The 16,020-nt window shown below is 41.8% G+C and overlaps 1 protein-coding gene across 12 annotated transcripts in view; it reads right to left on the bottom strand.

Moving 5' to 3' along the window:
- nfasca (neurofascin homolog (chicken) a) overlaps positions 1-16,020 on the bottom strand; it is an 88,473-nt gene that overhangs the window by 23,539 nt on the left and 48,914 nt on the right. For 5 of the 12 annotated variants that reach the window (XR_015035844.1, XM_085776604.1, XM_085776606.1 and 2 more), the window contains exons 15-25: positions 15,554-15,701; positions 14,483-14,607; positions 13,273-13,317; positions 12,754-12,855; positions 11,510-11,707; positions 11,257-11,327; positions 9,886-10,108; positions 9,676-9,791; positions 8,827-9,037; positions 7,916-8,038; positions 7,361-7,534 (exon numbers count right to left, since the gene is read on the bottom strand). Coding sequence is in view for 9 of the 12 variants with exons in the window: in XM_085776604.1 (XP_085632730.1) it covers positions 7,361-7,534; positions 7,916-8,038; positions 8,827-9,037; positions 9,676-9,791; positions 9,886-10,108; positions 11,257-11,327; positions 11,510-11,707; positions 12,754-12,855; positions 13,273-13,317; positions 14,483-14,607; positions 15,554-15,701 (1,536 nt within the window). In the remaining 3 variants the exon portion in view is untranslated. Of the gene's footprint in view, positions 1-25; positions 149-5,101; positions 5,129-7,360; positions 7,535-7,915; positions 8,039-8,826; positions 9,038-9,675; positions 9,792-9,885; positions 10,109-11,256; positions 11,328-11,509; positions 11,708-12,753; positions 12,856-13,272; positions 13,318-14,482; positions 14,608-15,553; positions 15,702-16,020 lie in introns of all 12 variants that reach the window. The other 7 variants (XR_015035845.1, XR_015035846.1, XM_085776608.1 and 4 more) reach the window with 4 other exon arrangements.

Here is a 16,020-nt window from a genome sequence, read left to right as displayed (position 1 = left end):
GACTGGGCTCGGTCTGGTTTCTTACTGTCCAGTGTGAACTCTAGCACAAACTCGCTGCTGCCGGCTGGGAAGTTGTGTCTCCAGTTGATGTTAGTGAAGTTACTGTTTGGCTCTGCCGTCACATCCCAGATCGCCCGACCGGGGATCACTACACAAGGAGGGTAGAGGGTTAAAGGTCAGAGGCAAAGGGCCACACACAGGGATTGATCAGGATCGATCATCGCTCATTACAGTCTGCTCAAAACCAGAAGTAAAATCTCTGAGGAAAGCTTTTTTTTTTTACTTCTGGTTTCAAGTGAACAATGTTCTGAATCGTAACCAGCCTCATCACTACAGAGCGTAAAGGACAAGAGCATTACAGTAGAATATTACAGAACATTACAGTTGACTATAACTATGTTTAGATTCTCACTTCCTGACCAGGAGGAAGCTGCTGGCTGCATCCCGATACCCTGAAGTAATTCCCCACTTTTAGTACAGCAGCAGGTACAGCACAGTCTATCCGGATGCAGCCCTGATGAAGTTTCCTGTTTCGTCAGGTGGTGGAAGGCTATCGAGTTTTACCGACCAAACACTACAAAGACAATAGGAAGCAAAATGGGGCGACAGCACGTACCCACGTACGTGGTGGTGGCCACGTTCTGATCTGTGCGCCTGGGGGTGACGGGCGTGGGAGGCTTGAGGGGAGTGGTCGCCTCAGTAACTGTGGTGGTGGTGGTAGGAGAAGGAGTAGTAGTTGTGGTTGTTGTACTAGTAGTAGTAGGAGGAGGAAGAGTAGTAGTAGTAGTGGTAGTAGTAGTAGAAGTTGTAGTTGGAGGAGTGGAGGTAGTTGAGGTATTAATGGTTGTAGGAGCGAAGGTAGTAGGAGGAAGAGTAGCGAGAGGAGGAGGAGTAGGAGTAAGAGGTGAGGCCACAGGGGCGTTGGTAACCTCGACTACAAAGGAGGAGGGGGAGAGAGCAGAGGTTTAGACAAGGCAACAAGATCATCACACACACACACAGACACAGACACGCACACACACACACACACACACACACACAGACACGCACACACACACTCCAACAGGCCCAAACACACAAGATCCTGCAGCTCTCATCACCACACACACCTCACTCACACCTGACACATCTCATCATCAGTCAGTGTGTTCAGTTCACTCGAGTGTTTTTTTTCCACCCGACCTCCGCCAAGATCCACACTCACTCACTCGGGCCTGTCCCAATACGCACACTCCATCACACTTACACACTTGGGCACTTGGCGTGTGCGTTCATGGGCTTAGTGTCAGTGCTCAGTGTGTCCCGTTTCTCCAACGACTGAAAGTGCAGCGCGCTTGATTTGCACTTTACCCACACTTAAGGTAAGACCGCATCCGAGCTGTATTGGCCAATTATAAATCCCACAATGCACCACGGTGAAGTCCGCCGTCACCCAGAGCTACAAGTCACGTTTAGGCAATGTGATTGAATTAATCTCAATAAAATGAAATTAACTTTATATCTCATAATTATGACTTTTTAATGTCATATTTTATATTGATCATGCTCTGTTCATGTTTTTATTTTTTCGTTTTTCTTGTTTGTTTTATTTACTCACGGAGTTGGGCTTACATGTTTATGATCTGAATCTTGCGCATAGAGACACTTTAGGAGTAGATGAGACTGTGATCCAGCAGAACTGTTTATTAAAACTGTTGTTGCTGTGCTGTGTGTGTGTGTGTGTGTGTGTAGTAGTGCTAGTGTGCGCAATGGCACAGGCTGCACTTGTCAAGTGTGTCCCGATTGCTTTAAAAAATCTCCCCCCACACGCTTGGCCACTTAATCCATGCTGCACACTACATGTAAATATACGTTCCGCCGGCAAAACGTCACCAAAGTGTGTGCGTAACCAAGCGCACTGAGCCAAGTGTGGAGGAATGGGACAGGCCCTCACTTCATCATCACCGTCACTAAGCAGAAAACATTACTGCAAGCTGCCGCTGCCACCAAGGGGACAGACGCTGACATTACACATCTGTCACTGCAAAGAGGACCCAGATGTAGAAGACCCCAGACTGGTTACCTAATGTTATATACAGTATGTTGCATCACAAAGGCTCCACTCAGTTGGCTCTGGAGGAAGCACAGGAAACTGACTGGACTCTGAAAGTACGAGAGAGCGACCCCTTATGGCATCATCAAGAGTTACCTTAGATCTTTGGCTTCGAGTTAGAAACCATAGCAGTGTCTCAAATCAAAGGGTTTCCAACGTATCCCAAGATTCATTGTGCACCTGGAGATGTTAGATAGCATAAAATGGACTCTGCAAATAGTAAAACAGCAGCTGAGGACAAATCCAACTGTCTTGTTTGGGCCTATGCAGTCTTCAAACGGGCCACGCCTTTGTAAACCGAGTTAGGATACACTGTGCGTAGCTTTATTACAAAAACTTGGTGGTTTAAACTGTGGAGTCAAAGAACAATGAGGATCCAGTATTTTTCCAACATGACCCACAACTAAGAACTAAATGTCACAAACTGTGCAGCTTCCCACACAACTTTATGAACATGTGGACCTAATTCATCTGCTCCTTTAAGTTCTGTCCATGTTTGGTACTGGGCTAAGGGACCTCGTGTGTTCCAGTTGACAGATGGTATCCCACTAGATAACATGCCCCATTTCATCCAATGTCAGTCATTGATGTCTAATACTCGTCTCGTCCTCTTTCAGGGTGTCCGATAAACCAGTGGTCTGCAGCAAAAAGGGGAATGATTTACTTTTTCTAACTCCATCCAAGCAAAAGTCTAATCACACTGGGTCTGTGGTTGAATCACCAGGTCTTGTTTTAAGCATGGAGGTCTTATTTTCCCACCATGTTCTTTTTAGACGACATTTAATTCAGAGGTTTTTAGACAAACAAAAACTTGGTCCTCGATCTTGTCTCTGTTTTTTGACCTCAGGACCGTCCTCAGGTCAGGAACCTGTACTTTCTTTTCCACAAACGTCCACTGCAAATGCTCTTCAGTCTTACTGTACCTGAGAGTTGAGGTCATCCCCAGCCAGTGAAGGATCCCACTACTGATGCCCCGGCCCAAACATTTCCCTCATACAGCCCCCACCCACCCACCCACCCAGGGCAGCATGCTTGTATCACCAGGCTGAAGGCAAAGCATGCGCTCAGACCACGGTGCAGGGAACAAATAAAGAGGAGGGGGATGATGGAGCCATTAAAGCCCAGTGAGGTCTGCCACATCCGCCCAAAGACTCAAGCAAATTACCTGTAACTCCCGGTATGAACGACTTACTGAGTGAACAAGTGATGGGTAAAGAAAAGATGGCGGAGTGACATGACTGTTGGAAAAAAGCTCAGAAGCAACGTGATGGAGGCAGTGAATGAGCAGGCAGAGCAGAGCACCGTCTGTTTGTCCTCATCAGGCCGTACTGAACCATTCATCAGTTCATCAGCTCATCTCCTCCATCACACAAACACTCGCCGCAGCGTCGGCACGACAGCTTGGCCGGTTAGTCGCTACACAAGACAGACTTGTGTCTCATAACAGACAGGAAGTGAGTTTGTGAGAGTGTATCATCAGGGACTGGTGCCGAAATCAATGGTTAAAGGTAAAGAAAGAGAAAGGAAAAGTCTCTAAAACACAGTAAATGTCCTGCTATGCTACAGTCAGAGTCAACTGATCATGTGCTGGATATCTTCTAATGAATTAAAAAAAAACTGACCAAGCTGAGGCCAAACTTACTTGCCGACCACTGATTTAAAGTGTGAGATGTGTAATGTCTTATACTATGTCTTACTGTATGTCTTATTATCTACAGTGGCTGAAAGGTTTACTCAATCCCTGACAACACACATGAACAGACAAACAGCAGTTCAACACAAAGAGGAGAGATGGATGGATGAGGAGAAGCAGACGAATGGATGAAAAAAGGAAGGGGAAAAAAAGGAAAAACAGTGTAGACGGCAACAGCGGTTTCAGTTCAGCAGCAGGAGCACAGTCACAGCTTCAGACCTGTTGTCTGGTTGATGTAATGATGTGGGCTCATTAAGACTGTAATGGGGATTCACTGATTGACTCTAAACATTTCAAGTACTGAATGTTTTGATATTAACATCAAATAAATAAATACATACATACAGCTGTATAATAAATCATGAATTATATGAATTAGGTCATAATCTGTAACGTATCTGTAAATGCTCGCTCAAGATAACTGTTTTTAACTCTTGTTTTTAACCTTTTTTTTTGGTTGCTGTTGTAGCACTTTGAGATTTTTTGGTAAATATAAAGTGTGTTACAAATAAAATGTATTATTATTATTATTATCATAAACATTCAAATGTAAGAGCTCAGAGGAAACTAGGAAATAAATAAATAGATAAATGTGGAAGTATACAATAAAAATAGGTATTTATTTACTAACTAATTTATAAATCTGCCATTATAGAACGCTACTTATTTATTTATTGTCCTACTTACATATTCATACTCATGTTTATTCATATTTATATAATAGCTATCAGAATGATTTATCTATTCATGTATTTAATATTGATTGAAATAGCAGCGAGGGACATGTGCTGCACCAGCTGAGCTTTTGACTGTATCAAACAGTTTTCATCAGAGAGTAGGGCTCCCTCAGCTGTTCCCTGACATCGTTTAATAAAATATAATATCGACAACGAACTAATGAAATTCAGTCCACTGATGCAGTACTTTGAGAAATGGCTGAAAGCTACAGAAAAAGACAGTAAACTGACATTGAGTTGATGTCAGAGATCATTGTAACTGGATTCTGTCATGATTGTTGTGGTTTTTTTTAGCTGTATTAAAGTTGAGTATCAATATTCATATTTACATACTCAGATCTTGTTCACACTGCATCTAAAGTGAGACTGTAAAATACAACAACAGGAGGAATATCCATGTTTTCTTGGGGTAAAAACAGATTCAGCAGCTCCCTCTGCTGGCTGCCAGTAGAGGCTGCAGGGCTGTGTAAATGAAGGTGAACTGTGCTGCTGCTGCTGCTTTGCGTTTAGATGGGACACATACAGAGGCAGAGGATGAGGGAGAAGGGCAGACACGCTGAGTTTCTCATTCCCATTTACCTAGATCTGTGGTGTTACTAAAGATTTCTGCCAACAGAGAGAAGAAGAGAGACAGGAGAGAAGGGGGACGGGTGAGAGGGACACAGGAGGACAAGAGGAACTGGACCATCAGTTCAAGACTCTGTATCTCAACACTGATGGGATCATTCGTTCTGTGTTTAGAAATCACTCTCATCCGGGCCACTGGTCGTTCTTTTCTTTCTACAGCTAATATCCTGAAAAAGAAGATACCCTGTTTACAATGTAGACACACTATCAAACCATGCGGGATAAAATTGCTCAAGACAATTTAAAGGTCCGACTCCTGGTCAATGAGTCCGAAATTAAACTGTTGAACTCTTGGATTACATATTTGTAGAAGTTTACTTTACCTTTAGTGCAAGGCCCAATATTGTGTCTGTATGCATTTACTATTTTCATAAAGCCAGTATAGCAGCCATCAATAAAATGACTCACAAATATCTTGTTTTTCCTTTTTTTCTCTCTCTCATTGTCTTCAGTTTCATCAAGCATCATTCAGAAAGAAATAGTTCATTTGTGGTGGATTAACCCACATGTGTTGCTTTAGTGAGTATTTCCAGACTGTGTGTGTGTGTGTGTGTGTGTGTGTGTGTGTGTGTGTGTGTGTGTGTGTAAAATGAGTCAGAATAAACCACAGTGCGTGTGTGTAGGGGAGACCGGGGTTGGTTGGCTACAGGGGTTGGTTGGCACACCCCTGTTTTCTGGCCTCCTGTTGGTCACAGACTCACAAATGTGACATCAAAATGATCATCTTTTTGAGCTGCACTTATCTAGTTTGTTAAAACATCTGAAAATGACTCACTTTTTTGCTGAGGGCAAAATATCAGTTTTTTAGTACCAAAAGTAAAAAATTGCTCCCCGCACTTAAAGTGTTATAAAATTGCTTTGGATAAAGATATTGGAAATGTGTTACTTCCAGTTTGTAGAGATAGGAGTCAGCTTCAATTTGATATGAAACTTGAAAGTCTTTGATGAGTGATGTTAACTGGGCAACATCATATATTCACAAAAGTGGGTTTGTTTTGGTCGGGGTTGGTTGGCACACTCATGTCGGGGTTGGTTGGCACACACAAACCAACCCCAACATGCAGTATACATATATTAAATGTGATTAAACATAATTTCATACAATTCAGGGCACTGAGTGAAGAAATGGGCACATGACTTACGCAGTGAAATGGGCCACAAAGCCTACATATGCCAATACTGTAATTCCAGTGATTCTATATAGGCCTTAATGTAAATAATCTGCATCCACCCCACACAGCAAATCTAAAACACAGTGAGATGGAAATAAATAAAAATACAAAGAGGTGATATGCTATATTTAAGGATAAATTCTATATTCATTGAATATTTTCTCTTTAAAAAATAAAAAAAAAGCTCAAATAATTTACTGTTTAATGTTCTGTGTACGTGTTATCTTGTTTGTGGCCTTAAATGCGCTGTTTTAGTGTTATACATGCAAATATATGCATGCATATACATGCTATCTTCTTAAATTTGAATATATTAGAATTCAATTTCCAATTTATTATTATATTGGTTGCTTCATCCATTCATTTTTACATTGTGCCAACCAACCCCATGAAGTGTGCCAACCAACCCCATGTCGGGGCTGGTTGGCACAAGTGCGCAGTATGATTTTATTCATAAATAAATTGATTTTAGAATATAACTGTGGACATGGAAATGTGTTTAGTTAAAGCTGAGACCTTAACCTTTCATTTAATGCTGGTTTGAATATTCTCACATAAATGATGCCAGAGTGCTATGGCAAAGAGTGAAAAGTGTGCCAACCAACCCCGGTCTCCCCTACTGTTGATGGTGGTGAAGGAGCTTGTTTGAGACTCACTGATGTGTTTAATAGTTTGTGGGGCTCTGAGGCACAGAAGAGACAGCAGGCAGTAGGCGGAGTCCATTCAGAGGTAATCATGGTTTGTAGAAAATGCTGCAGTGTATTGCATGGTACTGTACACTGCAGACACTCGGCTGTCAGTTTATTAGGAACACCTACATGGCTAAAACTGCTGCAGCCTAATGCATTAAACACATCTGCGTTTCTTTTATACATCTATATAAACAGAAGCCCAAACTAAAGCCTCTCTCTAGTCATTCAGTCACTCCATGACAAGCAGATGAAGCCATATTGTCAGTCACTACGTACATACAGTATTCTGTTTTATGGAAAAGCCCTGGACATGAGGTTTTGGGGGTAACAGGTGTAGCGACACTCACCCTCGTTGGTGAAATGTGGCGACTCCTCAGCAAAGACTTCTCCTCCTCCCACCTGTGTGAGCGCCGACAGGGAGAACTTGTATCGCACGGATCGGTTCGGCAGGCGAAGGGTGAAATCTGTCACATTAGGAGGAAACGTCTCCACCTGTTGTTGACCCATCCTGGAGCCATTGACTACACACACACACACACACACACAACACACACATGTTTGCTGTCAGAAATACGGTATCACCCTAAACATAACGTTATGTTTTACGTTATTATGTTTTATATTAGGTTAATATAATCTACTACATTATTATAATGTAATAATATATTTGAATTATCACATTCTGTCATAATATCACAGCATTATTATCACATCAAATATAAGATATATCAGTATTACTTTGACAATAATCTCATATAAGGTGAAAATGCAACATTAACATCCTAACCTCCAACAAATATTTACACAAAAGTTAAATATGCTGCTTGTGTGAATGTGCAGATGTTCGTATATAGATAGTAAACATGTGAATATGTGGGATTTGACCGTTCAGGGGGCAGCACCTGTTTGATATATGAGTCTGTATCCAATCAGGATGCCGTTGGGCTCCAGAGGTTTGTCCCACTCCAGGTAGAGGTTGTCGAAACTTCTTCGGTTGATCCTGAAAAACCTTGGCGCATTGGGAACTACATAAACACACACACACACACACACACACACACACACACACATGCATACACACATGTCACTGACTGGACATTGACATCCTCTCCAGTTGTTCCAAAATGGATGTTTCAGACCCGAACCAGTAGATATGAACTAAGAGGGACTCATGTGTATACAAAAGCAAAAGTACGAACATATGTGAAACAGAGATGTATATCAATTACAGGAGTCAATCAATGGAATAATCTAGAATTAGAAATCAAACTGTGCAACACACTTAATAGATTCAAAAAGTTATTTAAAAATAATATTATTAATGAATATAAAACTGATTTATAAATACCAGTGTGCTTATAAACTGCTGTATGTAGAATATGCAGGGGTTTTTTCTTTTTGTTGTTGCTCTGTAAAAATTTTTTTAAATTGAGTGAACGAAAAATGTTAATTTAAGAAGGGTAGGCAAAATAAGATGATGCTTCAGCCTACACCTTTTCGGTCAAAGTAAATTGTTTTGCTTGTTGTGTTTTTGTTCTGATTTGTTTTGTTTTGTATTTATACCTTTATATTTGTCTATTGTATTTGTTTTTATGAGACCGAAATAAACATACTAAACTACTAAACTAAACTAAATATTTCTCAAGATGCAAAGTCAATATTTTTTTATTCCCCATCAGGACACTTTTGTCTCAACGACACATTTTACTTGACATGAGTGTCCTGTTGACAACATTACGGTTCAACGTTACAGAGAACTTGTTCATCCTGTTATACTCCGTTCAGCTTTTACACTCCTTCCCTCCGTCCTCACCTCCCTCCTTGGTGGTGAACTCCCACGTGTTGCTGGGCGGACCCTCGAAGCGGCTGTTGGCCGCAACCATAAACATCTTGTATTTGGAGTAGGGCACCAGGTCACTGAGAATGGCGGACGGCTCGGCCGAGGTGCTGTAGAAACCTTTGGTCTTCTTCTCCTTGCTGACCAACAGACCTGGGACCAAACTGGACTCACGCCAGTAGTACAGCTGGATGGGAGGAGAAGGAAAAAAGGAGTTGATTGGGAAGTGGAGGAGATTAAAGAAGAGAGAGCGGAGTAGGGGAGAAGCACACAAGACCCATGTAGAGGTTTAAATAATGTTAGCTTGAGATCTTGCAGTGGCTTACTCAACAGTCTATTGCTACAGTAGCAAGAAGTTGCTTTCCACAGGCAGTGTCTGTAGCTAGCCCAGCTGTGCAGGTCAACAAAATCCACTCTGGAAATGTTTTTTGTTGTTAAGAAAAAATATAAAAAATCTCCAGTTTTATTCCACAGGTTTACAAAACAAAGTGGCTGGCTAACACACTTGTAGCAACTAATTACTAAAAAGCAGGTAAGAAAACCATTTGCTTCTCCAGCTATCAAGCTCTGACTGCCTGCTCTCAGATCAACAGGAAAACCCACACACCTATGCGTTCTTAAAGGGGAAGTATACCTTTTACCAACATATACCGAATCACATAAAAAACATGAATACCAATATGCTTTTAACATTTTTAACCACTATATAAACTTATAAATGAAATTATTAATCATTAAATCCTGTATACTTATATATTATTGAATTATGCATCTTCTTAACACATTTTAATCATCATGAACTTTACTTCTGCCTCTACAACCCACTTTGTACTCTTTGAACTCTCCCTGGACGGAGGCGGGGTCCACAGCTTTCCAGTGGATGGTCGCTTTGATGCTTTCCACGTTTGTCGCCCGCAGGTCAGTGGGAGCGTCGGTGGGATCTGAGCTCATGGAAAGAGACAGAGAGGATGTGAGAAATCTTTAGAAAGCTTTCACATCTTTCGGAAACACAAGACCTGGTGTGAATCCACTCACTGTCTTCTCCTGAGAACCCGACGACCAGATTCGACTCGGGTCCTGATCCAAACTCATTCCTGGCCTGGATCTTGATCTCATAGGGCACATAGGTGTCTGTGTCACGGACGGTGTATTTGGACTCCAGCGTCGTCACGTTACTCCACTCTTCCCCCGCGTCCTTCCGTCTCCACCACACGTTGTAGTGCAGGTTTGGGCCATTTCTCTCCAGGTCAAGCAGAGGCTGAAGGGCAAAGACAAGACACTCACTGTGAGCTCACTTTAACTGACCCAGAGAAGGTGATCCTTCATTCTGATTCTCCGTACATGTCCTCAAATGAAGATATACAGTTAGAAAGACTTTATAGGAATGGAGATACCACATTTTTTTTCACATTGCATCTTATCTTCTGGATACTTTTCTGAATGAAGAGTAAATAATATCTTACATCAGAGGTAATTAAACAGCATCATTACAAAATAAACTTGTAATGTCATATTGAATATACAATTTGCGGTCTCATTAAAAGTTTTATTTATTTCTTGATCATGAATTTGTTTCAGAGGTAATGCAATTATTAATGTCTGAACCTGGCAAGATTTTAAGATACACAAGAGGCAAATTTGAGAGTAGCTACTGGTTTGATTGTTTTTCATAAACATATTCCACATATGATCTTTCTGATTACAGTACAGATAAGTGGAATAGGATTGACATAAAGGATTCATACCTTTTAGTGTAAGAACAGTGTTTATGTCAAGGAGATATCTAACATGGCTCCATTTTGTAAAGATAACGGTAATAGACTGCACTTTCCGAGACTTGTCGGTTACTGACTACAAATGTTTTGCAATGGAAGCTACATTCAACCCTTTCACACACATTCATAGCGCTTTATTAACACACACATATCAAACTACCGGCAACCTGCTTTATGTTGTCTGGTAAGATGCCTTCTCTTGCAGATCCTTCCATTTACTATAGTGGTTACTGTATGTACAGCGATGTGAAGCACAGAGGAGATTTCTATATAATCATTTCTTTATTTCAGACCCAAGGGGATCCATATATATATAGATAGATATATATCTACTTCTCGATAAATAGTGGCACAGTAACTGCTCTGTAGCATAACCTCAGGTGTGGGAGTGGGTGGCTGAGTGTCATGACACAGTGGCTCCAGATCTCTTTAATCTCAATAGATGATTTGAAGAAGTGAGAAGTAACACTGGCTACATGACTCAACCATGTTATAATGATTGTGATACTCATTTACACTTTGTTCAGAGATCTTTTCAATTAAAATCTTGAATCTCAGTGATTATATTCAGGCTATGGAATTTATTTATTTATTTTATCTGGTAACAGAGTCATGGCCTTCCTCATCTTACCTCCCAGGTGATCTCCATGTTGTCCTTCTTGGAGCCCCACCCCCGCAGACCTCTGGGAATGGCATCCGGGGCTATTTAAACAACACAAAATCCACTGACATCAAACACCAACTCCCGACAACAACAGTGTGTCCACAGGAGCAGATTTAAGACCTGGAGCTTTCTGACTTGAATCTGCCACAAGCAGCAGGTCCAGTATAGGTAAATTCCCTACAGATGGACTGCATCCACAGTGCACGGCTTCAGGCCTCACCTGCTCCGCTTGTCTTGTATCGTGGTGACGGGCGGCTGGGCTCACTCTGGCCCACTGAGTTGATGGCGATGACCCTGAACTGGTAGTTTACAAAGGGGGCGAGCTGCAGCACGACAGAGTTGAGGTCTCCTGGGTAAGAGGACAGGTCCTGCCACCTGCCTGGTTCCCATCGGTCCTCTTCAAACTGGACCAGGAACTCTGTAGAGACACACATCTGGCTTCAAAACAGTGGCCCTCACCTTGTGTTTATCTTAGCTTATGGTTAAATAAACATGCCAAGACTTACAGAAAAGCCATTTGTGCCCATTATCGAAACCCAACAGGAATTTTGAATTTACTCTTTTGACAGTGTTTTTGTGTTAAAGTCATTGGACTTCAGGCTTGTGCTGATGGACAATTTTTTTTTTCTTACCGCTGTTATCAATCACATAGAGTACACACGCACACTGCTACAGCTGTGTGGAGCCACGTCCATTCAGATAGCGGTTAGATCTCCCAATTTTGAACTCTATTTATACATATAAAGTGCAGCCAAACACCAGGCTAAAGAAAGAGGAACAGCAGAGCGCTCCTCTGACAGCTCGTCTGTTCGAGCTGCATGTGAGCTGGCGTTTTCTTTTGTTTTTTTCCCTCACACAGATGTCCTTGTAAGTTTGTCGTCTTGTCATCGTTTGTCTTTCATGGGGTCCATCATGGGGGTCAATGGGGGAGACTAGCCTGGCGTTTGTGCCTCAGCTAATGAGGATCCTCAATAAACAATGAACAATCATAAGTTATACACTGTGTTATATAATGTACCTATCATGCTGTCCTATTTATCTGTGTGCTTCATATATACAGTAAATAAATGTGTTCAGCATTTTTTTAAATGAAAGTAAATCATTTTGACCTGGTCATCTTAAAAACAACTCACAAGCTGAAAAAGTGTGGGCACCCCTGTCCTGGAGAATTAATCAGATTGACATCATATTTAATCAGTCTCATCTTAAGACCTTTGTGTTAAGTTTTAGATTGTTTTAGAATGTCCAAACTTAACCAAACTTTGCATGTGTGATAAGAGTCCTGGCCCCAGAATCTCTCATGTCTCTTCCTAATTCAGCATCAATAGGCCATACCTACCTGCTACCACTTCACTCACATACTGCGCCTACAGGATGAACCTTCATAGGGCATCATATACGGGCAAGGGCAGTAAATACAGGGCAGGATATCCAGGAGCGGATTGTTTGTGTGTGCATGCTGACCTTTGATGGGGCTCCTGTGGTCATTTCCAGGGATCCAGGTGAGGCGGACGCTGCGGGCAGCTGGGTCCGACAGGTCCAAATCCATGGGAGGGTCTGGCCGGTCTGCAGAGAGACGGGGATTGACCTGACCTTAGACAGGGTATACGCTTACTGTACATGCATACACACACACGCATGCTTTTGTGTGTGCATTCTGCAAAATGTTTGTCAGTCATGCTGCACAGTGTCATTTAATTAACATAACATACACGACACATACGTTATATTAGACATTTTCAGATTTAACATGAGATGAAATGATTTGACGGGATGAATTTGGGGGCATGCACACAGAAATCCAATTTTCCACACATGGAGAAAAATAATCACTGGCACGTACTGTAATAAAATAAAATCCATTGAAAACATAAAATGTATAATATAAAAGAGGCACAAGTTAAGACAGAAAAAAATGAGACCATAAGAAGAGAAAATAAACAGAGGAGAGAGAAAAAGATTTCCACCCATGATATGTGTTACCTGGAGGGAAGGCACTAGAGATTGAGGGGTTGAGGGAGGCTTCCTCTGTGGGACGTGGTCAAGGACCGGGAAGTGGGTATAAAGGTTAGAGTCTGCAGGTTAGTCCACTAGTCAACAGCAAGGGAGCACAAATGTTAACATGTCATTTAGATCACACTGTCACTTCATCATGCAGCCATCGTTGTCACAGCTAAGACGTGTGAGTCACAGGTGTAAAGACCAGCACTTTCCTTTATGAATTCTTTAGGTGGACAGTGACACAGACGTGAGAAACTCTCAGGCTGTGTTACTATCTCTTAACGGAAATGAGAAGTTTGTTTAACAGCAGAGTCCGATGAATTATCTTTTTGATTTAGATTTTTTTTTTTTTTTTTACCTCTGTGACTCACTGTCATCAGTGCAAAAGTACCACATGATCACACAGGGTGTTCAGACTGAGTCTACAGTACAACTTCATTATGACACTTTCCCACACACAGCACTACAGCTAAAGTTAAGCTAGGTGAGTAAACAAGAGTAACAACAATGAAACATGCTTGATTTCCACCTGAAGGCACAGAGTTGAAAAACAGTGTCAAGCGAAAAGAGAAAAAAACTTTCTCCAGCAGAAAAACTCTCTAAACATCTTGACATGGAAACACATGCAGAATGCTCACTGAGGAAGTGACTCTTTTTCCCTTGGAAGTTCACCTAAATCTAGTCTTTTTTCCCCATTATACTTAAAATGGGAATATTATTATTATCTGTAAGACAATTCTGGCTTCAGAACATGTTAAATTCTACATAGAAATTATTTTGTAGATTCAGTCTTAATCTGTTTGGAGGCAGGCCCCTCAACAATGTGGGCTTGTATTTCATTGTACTGTACCACAGTCTAGTTTAAGATAATAATAAAGATAATAACTCAAGTGTTTTTTGTGCAACTGGTGGATTTAGATGTTTATCTCAAGACTTACATTTGTTACACCTCATTTCTATTGATCTTTATGTTCATATCTTGAATCGTCCATCTAACAGCCTACCTACCTATTTACTGTATCCATGAACACAAGTCATGTTTGCAGTATGTGAGTGCGTAGATCATTGTTGAGGATAATATTAGAACACAGAGGGACTGATGCCACAACATTAAAGATTATTTTTAGGTCTGAAGTCTCAGGTCTACTCTGAGCGGTTGTAATGGGAAGAAGCGCCTCTGCTCTGCCTGTACCTAACACAGTGAGGCGGGCTGAGGCTGAGTCCTGGTCTATTTCAGATGTAGCAGTGCAGGTGTATGTTCCCTCATCACCCTCGTTCACGTTGGGGATGGTGAGCGACCCCTCGTCCTTCTTCAACCTGGGGGATAAAAGAGGAGACAGAGGAGTGGATGTTACAGTGGCAGCATCCTCCAGACTTTCCAGTTTAATGTCTACAATAAATCATTGAGTTAAGGAGTTAATAACTGTTTTTACCTCAGCTTAGAAACAACAGAAACATCAACAGACTCAGATATTTGTTGTGGAAGAAAACCAGTTTTTCTTCCACAACAAATATGGAAGAAAAACAGATTTTCTGTTTCCACTTTGTCATTATGGAGGATTGAGTGCAATGACAAACCAGAGACCTCTGAACCTTAAATGTTGATTTTCTTAAATTATTTACAGAGAAAACTAGAGGAGTAGAAAAAAATGTTTTTTTACATTAAAGCAGAAGTAAGCGATCCGGTCGTTTTGGCTAATGCTGCGTTCGAGGCAGGCGTTTGAAACCGTAAATTACAGCTTCAAGTCACGACTTACGACTTTGTAGCGTTCCAGGCAACCCACTCGTGTTTTTCCGACCTGTTTTACCTGTGAAAGTCACTATAACGGCCACTCGTAACTTCCGACCCGTGAACTCGTACCAGATCGAACTGGTACGACTTCACAGGTCGGAAAAACACGAGTTACGGGTTGCCTTGAACGCACCATAACGTCTTGTCAGCCGATGGAGTTAGCAGCCCCCGCCCTCGTCATGGATCTATTGGTCCTCGTCCCTATGTCACCACATTCAGGCGCATCCCTTGGCTGCACACACAGCCCTTTATGCCGTTCTCTCTCCTCATTGGATAAAACTTGTAGGATACAAGAAAAGTTTTCTCCTCGGCTCAGAGCAGAGCAGAGTGACTGACAGACCCGTGTTTCAGACCAAACACTCTATGTAAGTGATTGCTGTCAGAAGATATAACTATTTAAGACTTATATTAACACAAAAATATCGCTTACTTCTGCTTTAACTAGTAGTCTGGATAAGTTCAGGCTATTACCTCCATCCCAGATGGAGAGGCTTGTCGTCCTTGGTCCAGACCACGGAGACGGGCAGGCTGGGATCAGACTTCACCTTACAAGCAAAACGAGCCACGGTTCCCCTGACGATCGTCTGGTGCTCGGGGACTTCAACTATACGAATTGGCTCTGAGGTAGGGGAGTTGGTGAGGATGAGGATGAAGATGAAGATGAAGATGAACACACACACACACGCACACACACTATATTAACTCACACATTTTGATGCACAGAGGAAACTCACAGATGTTGACTGTAAATGACAGGGAGGATTTGGACTGTACATTTTTTATAAAAGCTTGGTGATGTGAAGCTGCCGCCAGGTGAGGAAACTTCCAATCACATCCGTATGGAGGACACAACAGGTTCTGCACATTTTCTAGGACTTTTCCAGGATGAACGAGCTCATATATCCACTGTATTTGTTCCAGTCTGTTGTAGACTGATT

This window comes from Trachurus japonicus, chromosome 5 (assembly GCF_045865225.1).
Source record: "Trachurus japonicus isolate A0001 chromosome 5, Traja_1.0".
Taxonomy (NCBI): Eukaryota; Metazoa; Chordata; class Actinopteri; order Carangiformes; family Carangidae; genus Trachurus; species Trachurus japonicus.
This window is presented reverse-complemented; position numbering and strand designations above follow the sequence as displayed.